We start from the raw sequence: 12,434 nt of genomic DNA on the forward strand, positions 1-12,434 counted from the left end.
TTATGTACTCCAACTTCTTTAATGAAATTATTTTCTGTGACTTATGCAAACTATTTTTCATGTACAGTTTTAGGCAGCTTAAAAAAATCTAGACACTCGTTACTAAAGGCTAAGGTGGCTTATCAACACAGCTTCTTTTTTAAAAGTGTTTTCAGTCAATCTCTACTATCTTTTATTCTTGACAGTATGAAGAAGATACAGTACAAAGGTATAACTACTTCCTTTTCCTGGGTCTTTTTGCCTATTTCCTGTAAATGTGGCAATCAGCAACTAAATGCCTCAGCCATGATTTAGGCAACTGTCTCAGTCTAAATTGCCTTAGGAATGCTAAATAATGGATGAGATTTTAATACTTCTAACAACCTCCAAAGTCTATGTTCTTGAATAACTATAGTCCACTAAACTATGGAATTAATTATAGTCTCGTGCCATACAATGACATTTTGGTCAACAACCTGTATACAATGGTGGTCCCATAAGAATATAATGGAGCTGAAAAATCCTGTCCTCTAGTGACACTGCAGCTGCTGCAACGTCATAGTGACATATACTACCCCCCGTCCATAAAGATGGTATAAAAATACCTACTGTGCTCCCTGTCTAGCATATGCAATTATGTACAGTATATAATACTTGAAAAAGATTAAAAAACTGTTACTTGTTTATGTATTTACTATGCTATGCCCTTTACTGTTATCTTGACGTGTACTTCTATTTATAAGAAAGAAAAAAGTGAACTATAAAAACAGCCTTAGGCAGGTCTTTCAGGAGGTATTCCAGAAGAAGGTAACGTTATCACAGATGACAGCCCCACGCCTGGTATTGGCCCTGAAGACCTGCCAGGGGGAAAAGATGTAAAGGCGGAAGACAGTGGTACCGATGATTTGGACCTGGAGTAGCCTAGGGATGGTGTGTTTGTGTCTTAGTTTCTAGCATGAAACTTTAGGAAGTTAAAAAGAAGTTTTTTAGGTAGAAAAAAGGCTTATAGAATAAAGAAGCTTACGTAGCTATACAATGTGTTTGTGTTTTGAGCCAAATGTCAGTATGAAAGTACCAAAAAGTTAAAAAAGAAATGTTAAAGGTTATAAAGTAAACAAATGACAGGAAACTAAGCTTAATTTATTATTGTAGAAGTGTCCCAAAGACACAGTTCTCGGTATCCCTTTTGTTAAGTGTTTTAAATGAAGGAGGAAGTGGAGGGCCTCAGTTGTCAACACAGCACTCCCAGCTCATTTGATGAGATGTATGATGGGCTGGATGCACGATGAGCTTTGTTCATAATGCCACTATTAACTGCAGTTCAGTAAAACTAGATTCATCTTTGGACTTTAATCGTAGTACATGTGCATATGCTTTAACACATAACAATTGTGAAATAGGTATGGGAATATTTTTTCCTCTTTTTTTAGTTAAGTCATTTTTAAATTTTATTATGCATGTACAGAGATATACAATTTCATTAGACATAAACTAGATGCACGCAGATGTTAGCCAAGCATATAAATGTGATCATGGCAACACATTGTTACTCGTTTGTATTTTTCAATACTATCACTCCCCTTTCGTAGTTAAGAATACTAAGGTTTAGTGATAGTAACTGAGTTACTAACTATTTATAGCAGGTAAGTAATGAAGCCAGGTTTGTCACCAAGACAGATTCTGGTTCATGTTACGGTGTTTTTTCCACTGAAGCACATTTCCTGCATTCGAGGTTTTGGCTTAATTTGTTGTTCATGCTTGGCTTGGGTAAGCAAGAAGATTTACAGTCCTGGTAGAGCTTTGGAGTTCGTTCACAGATCCTATTTTCCTACCCCATCTTTTCTCATGGGAGGGAAGTGGAGGCCAGTGAGGCAGAATAATTTGGGAAAGCCACAGAGAGATAATGACAGGACCAGAACGCTCGCCCAGTCCTCATTTAGACACTGCCCAGAGAGAAAGACATTTTATCTAGAAGATCACAGGTTAGCCTCAGGAGGCAACAGAGGGAATACATTTGTGGGTACCAAAAAAAAAATTCCCCGGGGGGGCCAAAAAGAAGGTTCAACGAAAACTTTTTTTTTTAACTTTCCTTTAATTATCTTATTAAAACTTCCAAACCCAAGCACAGCAGCACATTGGCAACACATTAGTCAAATGAGAAAAATGCAATGCAACATGGCACAGGATTCCCAGGGCAGCTGGGCTTACCTTCATAAGTCCCACTTTCTAGGAGAGCACCACTTTTCTCCAATTCCATAAAATCTTCAACAGTGATGAAAATATAGTCCACTCCAGGAACCTCACCCTCCTTATGTGGCCTTGTGGTGCCTGAACAAGGAAAAGTCAAAACAAAAGAGAGACTCTAAGTTATTTGTTGTTGAACTTTGGAAATATCACCATATTTCTGAATATTCAATAACCCTTGTTTGTACATCCTGCAAGTCGACAGTTCGTATTTGTCCTTCTGTTTGTTTGGCCACAGAATACACCAGAGGGTGAAGATTAAAGTAAATGCACAAAGCATTTTCTTCATCAAACTTAAACAGAGTTCATTGCCATGGAATATGGGTGCGTGTATTTTTCAGTGAAGAATGCTGAACATTGTGCCTTTTTTGAAGAGGTGGTTTGAATATTGGGCCAGGAGCCTGCTAGCTCAGGAATTTACATATTTCATTCCCATGAAAGGACATCTATTGTTCCCTAGACTGCTGTGCTATGACATAAAATACAACAGAAAATAGAAATCTTAACAAATTGGCAAACTATTATTGTATTTTCATAATCTGTTTCCTTTTGGGAGAACAGTTTGTTGGTTTTCATTTATTAAATTTGTGCCAAAAAAATAATGTATGTTTGATTTAAATGACCACAAAACATTTTACTATTACTTAAAATTAAATTTATCACTCAACTGGAGTTAGGCATAATTAAAATTGCATTAGCAACCATAATGCTGTTAATGTAGTATCTCATTTGCTAAGAGGAAACTGCCTTTGACTTCATCATTGCCTTCATTTACACGACCTGCCATCCTTCTTTATTGCCTCCAATTCGCCTGAGTGGGGAAGTGACACCCTCCTGGAGGTTACTGCTTCCTGCATCACCTGCACAGGGAACGGTGCTACAGAGAGACACGGTGACAGGAGCATCGGTGGCTCCACCTTTGGCTCCACTCAGCTGTCCCGATACACAGACCCTCCCAGGCAGGCTGTCCAGGATGCGAGGTGGGAGCAGAAATAGACGTTCTCACAGATACGGATTTGTTTTCTGGTATATTTCCTTCCCTCAACATGCCCTAAACATCTTCCTTTCTTTTTCTATGCCACCTACAGAAGGCATTTTGCATGGTCAGATTGTAATTTACATAATGCATACATGCAAATTAAGTATGCAGAAATACCCAGAGGCCAAATATATAAGCAAGGTAATAATACATGGGCAGACTTCTTCCTATTTAAGACGCCCCCATTTTGTTTCTATATCCAAAAAAAAAGTATTTTAAATCTTTAAATTGTATATTTTGTTCTCTGAATTTGATATCTTTATTACTAGGTCATGAAAATAGCTAGTCAGTTCTCCTTTTGGTCTGGTAGGAACAAATCCTGACTGCATATGAAAGGCAGAAGCTGATGTCAGAATGTACCATGTACTTGGGAAATTTATTTTGGGTAAAACTGAAAGATTCCCATTGAAAACATTGTGTGAGATTTAAAGGTATTATTTTCCAAAATTTTTACAACCCTTCTTTGGAGGTCTCAAAACAATATTTTTCCATAATCATGTTTAATGACTTCCCCTGAATTTGTTATTTTATTTTGTTTGACTGAACCACATTTTGCAATATTTTCTATTCCTTTCATGCTATAAAATAGAAGCCTCCTACACCTAGTATGCATAATGGCGTCAAATTAATGTTTCTATGAGAACCTTAACTTTCAATACCCTGACTCTGGTGTGTTCAAATTTGTGAATCAGAAGTGTATTAACGTGGTTTTTGGCATCACTGATTTGCTTTTCTGCTTATTTAGATTACACTGTAATCATTAAGAAAAAATCAAATAACAAAGATTCAATTCTCCTTACTAATTCACCTGCATATTTCAGAAGCTACACGCTTTGGCTAATTAACTGCTTGCAACCTGGTAATGCATTCCTAGCACAACTTGAGCAGAGGATCACATGCCTGAGAGCAACTTCCAGGGCTGCTGACTGTTTTGGAATAACTTGGCGGTACGAAATTCAAGTGAGCATGTTTGTGGTTATGTTACTCTTGGGAGGACTCTGAGTACTTTTGGTTCACTGAGTGGTTTTCCATCTCCACCTCGCCCTTCAGACCTCTGTGACTAGGTTCTGACTTCTGTGCTGCCTCACTTGACCAGCTGTTGCCCACTTGATGCCACTGCCTACTTGGACTGAAAGCTTGCCTACCTCACTAAGGAAGTTTGACTCTACAATCTCATACACTGGGCCCCCCATCTTCACATCTACTGCTTATCTTTTTTCTTATTCTGCTTTTCTTTCTAATCATGATCTCCAGTCCCTCGATCTCTCCTAATTTCTTTGATTCTCCCTAAATCTAGCTTCACTTGCCTCCCTAACTACTAAAGGACTAGGAACAACTTAGAATCTTCCTTCCTTTAATTCACCTTCACCATTTTCTGACTCATAATGCATCTCCACAATCACTATTAGATATCACATTCACATTGACAGCAATTGCTACAGAAAACTATAAACCTTCCCTAACAAAGTACTCTGTAAGTTCAGGTTATTTCATGTCAGCTTCACCCCACCAATACTTGAGAATCCTCTTCTATGTGGCTTCTTGCCTCTTCTTGTCACACTCCCACCATTTTTAATACTCAACTGCTTTGAGCTTCTGCAGAAGACATGAGCTCATTCTTTCTTGGTAAAGCAAGAGATGATCTGAAATCAAATTCCCTAAAGCTTGCTAATTTCGATTTTCTTCATCTACATTATCTTCATATTTTCTCTTCTCCTTCAAAACTAACCCTTCATTGAAATTATCCATCCATTGTGCTAAAATGAATCCCTTCTCCTTTGCTTCCTTTCAAAATTTAGTTTTTATAAAAGCTGCATATACAGATACGTTAAATTTTCAAATTATTCTATGAGGCTTGTTATTTTTTAAAAAGCAGACCGTAGTAGCCACTCCCCCTCCTACACACACACACACACCCCACATGCACACCCCACATGCACACCCCACATGCACACACTCACAGAAACATACCTTTCCCTTTATCAGAGGCAAACAAATTCAACTTTTAGCTGACTCATTCGCTTTACTTCCATATCTCTAAATATTTTCTTTAGGATGTCTCTTGATTTCTTTTACTTGAGTAATTATATTTTAATTTTCATGTAAACAAAATAAGGATTTAGCTCTCTCTGGACCACAGTTCTGCCTTCTCACACTCACAGTTTCCTCCTTTTTCCCTTTTTCCATTACTCTAACAGAGGAAATTTGTGTTTAGGTCACTACTTAGTGTTTACATTAATAATCATTAATAATACCATGTAAATCTATTCCCAGCTCTACCAACTACTTTTCCCTTACTGTGTAATTTTTTGATCAGTATAGATTTAATATGTCTCCATTTTCAATACATTAATCATTAATGCAAATATAAACTCTCTCCTTGTCAGAGAAATCTTTCAAAATGTACAACCATGTTTGATAACTTATCAAGTTTATCCCATTGAAGAATAAGTGCCTGCAGTTGCCTTCTAACCTAGGGTGACCAGACGTTCTGATTTTGGCGGGACAGTCCCGCTTTTCAACAATTTGTCCCACGTCCCGCAGCGTTTTAAAAAAGTCCCAATTTTTGGAAAGAATGCACGAACGGGCTGGAGAACAAAAAGGGAATATATGGTTTTCAGCTGCCATGTGGCTATTTCGCCAGAATATAAGTTTTATATTATTTTTGTTAATTTTATAATGTTAAACTGTAATAATAACAAATAATTATTGAGAAGTGATTATTGAGAACTGCTTATCAAAGTTTGCCTTGTTATCAGGCCCTGCCCTGCCCCGTCCCCTGCCATGTTGCCACGCTTTACAAATGTTAAAATCTGGTCACCCTATTCTAACCTGCTCTACTCTGGATTGTGTTGGTCTACCCACGGTGCCACCTGGGATCACTTGTTGTCATCCTGGGAATCACGTTGCCTCTGTCTTGTACTGCTCTTCCTCTTCTCCAGACTCCATGCCTATTTTCATGGTCTTTGTCCTCATTTTGGCAGAGCACATCTGTCAGAAGCTTCTTGTCAAAGATTGCATGGGACCTACATCGTTCTGAGATTTTGCATGTCTGAAAATGTCTTCGTTCCACCCTCATGGGCGGCAAATCTCACAATATTTCAGGAAAACATCATAATGAAAGTGTATTTCTCCATCTTACTCCCCTGTGAATGTCAACCACAATTCTTCCAGCCAGCTGCCTGACTCCTTCCCTCAGACTCACTTATGAGTCCTCCTCCACTCTTTTATCTCCAAATATTTGGCAAGGTCTATCCCTGCAACTCCTCAATGCCTATTCCCACCTGTGCTATCGCCCATCCCAGCACAGCCCTCCAGGACCAGATGGTGGCTCTGTCACTGAGGTGCCTGCCTCCTTCTCTTGGTTTCTCACAGCACTGACCGGTTAGCCCTGGGAAAGCTCAAGGCCAATCACATTCTCCTCTCGAAAGGTTTATCTACACAATCTCAAGAGATTTGGCTGAAAATGACAGAGAGAGAAAAATACTGAGAGCGCAAAAGAATCAGAGAAAGCTCAGTTTCTATTATTTACAATAACAGGCAACTGGAGGTATATCAGCTCGTAGGGTTTCTTTTACTTTTTTTTTCTCTAGACTGAGTATAAAATTTATTTCATTTTAAAAAGAGAGAGGGAGTGAGAGACAGGAAGAGAATGTAGAAAGATGAAAAAAGTGAGCAGAGAGATGGGAGGCATTCCCGCCTTGTAGAGTCTCTCTACATGGACTTGCCTTGACTGAACGTGTAAGAGGACATAAATTAAAAATTTTCTACCTAAGAAATAAATATCTTTCTTCTTTGATTTCTATGTGGCATAATGCTTTCTCCTTAGCCTAGAATCTCCACCATTAGAATTACTCTTTGGTTTAGACAAAGGAGCAACTACCTGAGCTATGGGATCACACTGCCTGTGCTTGCTGGGATCCTGCCACCTGCTATCAGTAACACTGTGAGCGAGGAAGGCCCTTCACCTCTGTAGACTATAGTTTTCTTATCTGTAAAATGGGAACAATAATAGTAGCATGTTCATAGGGCTGTTGAGAGAAACAAATGATATGATTCACAAAATATACTTAAGACAGTGTCTGGCACATATTAAGCACTCAACAAGGATTCTATGTTAAGTACTGCTGCCTGGAAGAAAAGAGGTGATATCTTAGATCAGTGTTTTTCTTTTTTTTAATGAATTCTTGCCACAAATATTAATTTGAGTATCATTCCATATGCTTGGAATACGGTATATATATGTTTAGGATGTCTCTTGATTTCTTTTTACTTTAGTAATTATATTTTAATTTTCAAGTGAACAAAATGAAGATTTAGCTCTCTAATATAATGTATAATATATATGATGTGTTCCAAACATACAGAATATACATACATACATATATATATATATACATTTTTTTTTTAATTTCCCATTGAGACAGAATCTCACTTTGTCACCCTTGGTAGAGTGTTGTGGTGTCATAGCTCACAGCAATCTCCAATTCTTGGGCTCAAGCAATTCTCTTGCCTCAGCCTCCCAAGTAGCTGGAACTACAGGTGCCTGCCACAATAGCACAATGCCCAGCACAATTTGTTGTTGTTGTTCTTTAGTAGTCCCAGGCTGGGTTCAAACCCACCAGCCCCAGGGCATGTGGTTGGCACCCTAACCACTAAGCAATGGATGCTCTCAGGATATATTTTTTAATAACACAGGTCAAGATCCTTGTCTTTATGGAACTTATATTTTAACAGGAAGAGGGAGAGAATAAACAAAAAACAAAATTAAAAAGTTATACACTACGCTAGAAAGGCATAAATCCTATTAATTGACCAAAAATTGTGTCATTAGAACAATTACAACTTAGTTGTACAACTAGTAGGTCAATTAGACAATACCAAGGAAAAGGTTGAAGAGAAGAGAAAGACCACGAGGAGAGGAACTGAACGGGAGCAGACACCTATAATACTTGCAGGCTTTAGGCTTCTCAAGGGTGAGTGTTACAACTTGTCTGGAGACCTCTGGGAGGCAACAGGAAATTCAGAATGAGCCTGGTTATATTTTGCAAAGAATCACTCAGTTCTTAAAGAGATATTTCATTTGTTTCACATATTATTTGGTTTAGCTTGGGTCATTTGACCTTAAGCCTTGGTGCCCAATATAAGCATTTTTGAACTTGCAGTTATTTTTGTAGGCCTGATGAATATGACAGTGCACAGTTAGTTCTAATGGTGGGGATATGTGTACACACAAGATACGGACATATTAACTTTCATTTTCAGGAGAAGAAGGTGGAGGCATGGTATGATAAAAGGATTCTTAGAACTGAAATTCAAGGGCCTCTGCATTCCATTCTGTTTTAATGTATGGAATCCTGGATTAAAACACCTTTTAGTTGATCATCAATTTTCTCATCATACACTGACTTAAACACCAGATATAAAAGGGCATTCTAAAAAGTAAAAGCATAAACACCGTACAAACAAATCTGCATACTACTACAAATACTATAATTACAACAAACATTGATGCTACCTTATTTTGGGAATATATTATAATCAAAGTTTTAAATCAGTTTCCAGCATTCAAACTAACACTTCTTATAAAGAAAAAGTTCTTAAGCCCAAGCTTATAAATCGCCTTTTTTATTGTCCGGGTGTAAAGAAATATCAATCAAGATATAAACCATTTGCATTTATTACACACTAACATGTGGTACGCGATTCCTTAGCTGCCACTTACAGGACCCTTTTGTCTTTCACTTTACGGACATGGAAAACAGGTGGAGCCTATATCCTAGGCTGCAGAACTTTCTGCCTTCTGCTGAATCATTTGAAAAGTGTGAAAGTACTCATAAAACCTGATTAGTGGGACATTTATTTTAACCTGTAGGTGTAGTACCTGCAACAACAAAAGTCAGAAAGCATGATTTTAGATTTATGTGTCTAAAAAGAAAGGCTTCTAATATTGTTAAATCAATTGGCAAAACAGTGGCTGAAGAAAGAGAAAGCAACTGGAGCTTGGGCGGTGCCTGTGGCTCAAAGGAGTAGGGCGCCAGCCCCATATGCCGGAGGTGGCAGGTTCAAACCCAGCCCTGGCCAAAAAAAAAAAAACTGCAAAAAAAAAAAAGCAACTGGAGATCTAGGAACACCTATGAGGAAAGTAATATGATTCTAACAATAAGGCAAATATATGTGAATGAAACAGAGTGTTAAACAATAGTAATTTGCAGCTAAAGGCATTTAATGTCTACTCTTGAGGAACAGTTAAGTTGAATTTCCTGAAGTGGTTACTTACCTTATTTTTATGCTGAAATAATTATAGTTGCCTTCACAACTCAACTGATTATGCATAGAGAGTTGACAAGAAAGCAAGACTCAAAGTAATAGCAAGTAATCACCCAGCATCAGAAATTGGGTGGAAGATAGGGAGAATTAAAGAGGAAATATGGCTGATTCATCATAGAGCTGATGGTGAAGCTCATCTACTTTTATTCTTCTTTTATTTTTGTTTGAGATCCTCCTAAGTAGTGTATAGAAAAGTCCAAAATAATTTTTATTATACATATTATGGTTTATATATTTCATTCTTATTTTTTCTTCTAGGCCATTCCCCAGAAGGAAAAAATAAATAGGACTGAAAAGAAGGAAATGCAACTAACTTGTCTTTGTTTTACTTGTTTTAGTTGCATTTCTTTAACAAAAAACCACCTTATTTATTAATTGCTAAATTAATATTGTATGAGTAATACATCTGCTTCATGAGTTGATGAAAATGTACAATGCTCAAAAGACATATCTAAAGAGAATACATATTCTCCCAAATGGTTAGCTTATTGAGACACAGTGAAATCACATGAAGGCCACTTGTCATTTTGTTACTTTGTTACCATGGTAACTGGGGGTGGTGATGGAATTTTTTTTTATTATTATTATTCTACTTTTTAAATGAAAGAACACTGTTACTTTTGCCTTAGGAGGAAAAGAGCATGACGTTTGTGATAAATGTAATTCTAAAGAACATTCCCCTTCATCTTCCTGATATTTTGTAATTTAAGTGAAATACTTTTTAAAAAAGTCACCCTTAAAGAAAAGAATTCTTATTTAGATGACGGTTCAGTACAATCATCTAGTGTACCATGTTCTGATTGCTCCACAGAGTCTGCTACATGGCAGGTACCCAATACATATCTGCTAAAGAAATGGACTTGGAATTGATCATTAATAGTCAATGTGTTCTAAGCAGATGGGTCACTGTGTGAGAATCTGAGAAACTGAATTCTGTTCTTATCACGTTTCTGACTACAGTCTCCCTTTTTTTTCCCCCCTCGTGTTTTTCACCTGCAAGTTGGAGAAAATAAATCTTGACAGCTAGGGTGACTTCCTCTGGATTTGACCTTTAATTAACTCTCTCTTAGATTCTTGAAGACACTTCTTTAGTTTGTCATTTGCTCATTAGCGAGTGTGAACACAATCACCACATTTTTGTGTGTGCTTCCAACAAAAACATTCATAAGTTCTTTGTTTGTTTTGGCCATTGCCTCCAATAAATTTTTATATGAGCAGCAGAGGGTTTGGATTATACTGTACTCATTTTCAATCATATAAAATCCAAAGCATAATATTATGTAGACATATAGCTAAAGTAAGCAATACACATAGTGTCATTCAATCAGATGTGTGATATTATAAAGTAATGTGAACCTTATAGATTTTGTGATGGGGTAGATTGGATGAAGATTAAAAAAAAAAAAAGAGCAAAATCTTCCACTCAATTAATCGCTTACGAGTATAAAGATTATTTATGACCTCAATCAACCCCTATGCATGTTTTATAAAATACTGAAGATTTGACAAATCTATTCATAAAATGAAGGGCAGTAGTTATTTTCACTTTTTAACAGTGTGCTGCTCTAAGCCTCAGTGATTATTTCAAAACTCTTTAAAATACCACACTGTCAATGATTGTTTAAAGCAGCATTGGCATATACTAACAATGTTAAGGTATTTTTCAGAAATAAACACCTTTTTCAAGAAGAAACCTCTTCTTGAATATCTTGGATATAAAGGTTCAGACAAACATTCCATATGGCACCAATTACTGTTTTAAATTTTAACAGTTTGGATTGAGGTAACATCAGACCCAAATCTAGTAGTTCTTAAAATATAGGATGTATCAGAACCACATGGAAGACTTGTTAAAACACAGACTGCTTGTTCTCACCCCCCAAGGATTTCTGAGTCATTTATGACTTGGGTGAGGCCTGAGAATTTGCACTTCTAGCAAACTGTGATGCTGCTGGCCCAGGAAGCATACTCTGAGAACCACTGCTCTAACTTCACTCACATCTCAGGAATGAAAGCAGTGTTAAATTTCAGTTGTCAAATATAACTACAACCACCTATAGAGTAATCATCTACAGCCATGTACTGGGTTGAAAGAAAACAGGCTGTTTTGCATTTACTGGTGCATAAATGGACCAAGCCACGAGAACAACCCTCTCCTGTGCTACTTCACATTGCTTTTTCATAGTTAGTAGAATGTTCTCTTAGAAGTTGTATGAATTTGGGCCATAATGCACCTATCTTCACTTATGTCTGCTCATAAGTAACTTTCATTATTATTTGAAGTGATATAAACTATTTTGGCTCTATTTGTGCAACAATATGGCTTAAATTATAAAAGACTTAGATGTCTTTTATATGAATATAACTCACCAGCAGAGATACATAATAATGTTAGGTTAGGCATAGTTAGACATGAGCAGGGTGGATAGTGGATGCTATTTTGGACTGGCGTGGGTCAGGCTGCCCCGAGTTGTTATGGAAACAGGGCTAACTGAAACTTCCTATGTGCAAGAATGTGCAGGTGGGTTTGGGGGGAGCTGGTTATTTTGGGGGACTGATTAATGTTCCAGAGACTTTCTGATATGGACAGACAGATGTGGTTATACTGACTTGAGTTGTTTGGGAAACAGCCTGATTAGGACCTTAGGGATGGGGCTCCCAAGAAAGAACAGATGATGTGTCAAAGGGATCCCTAAGGACTGACTAGATGTTTGGTTTACAGTAGAGGGTCTCCAAGGACTGACCAATCAGAAAGAAGCAGAGAAACCATAAAGTAGAGAGATACTATCAAGGCCAGTAACATAGTGAAAATCATACCCACCAGCACCATGACAGTTTTCAA

General features: G+C 37.3%; 1 protein-coding gene across 1 annotated transcript in view; it reads right to left on the bottom strand.

The window, feature by feature from the left end:
- The window catches only part of MAGI2 (membrane associated guanylate kinase, WW and PDZ domain containing 2), a 1,396,484-nt gene that overhangs the window by 592,819 nt on the left and 791,231 nt on the right, over positions 1–12,434 (bottom strand). The window contains exon 3 of the mRNA XM_003782805.2: positions 2,188–2,307. Coding sequence (XP_003782853.1) covers positions 2,188–2,307 — 120 coding nt within the window. The remainder of the gene's footprint in view (positions 1–2,187; positions 2,308–12,434) is intronic.

This window comes from Otolemur garnettii, unplaced genomic scaffold (assembly GCF_000181295.1).
Source record: "Otolemur garnettii isolate 467f Iridium unplaced genomic scaffold, OtoGar3 scaffold00005, whole genome shotgun sequence".
NCBI classification, from domain to species: domain Eukaryota; kingdom Metazoa; phylum Chordata; class Mammalia; order Primates; family Galagidae; genus Otolemur; species Otolemur garnettii.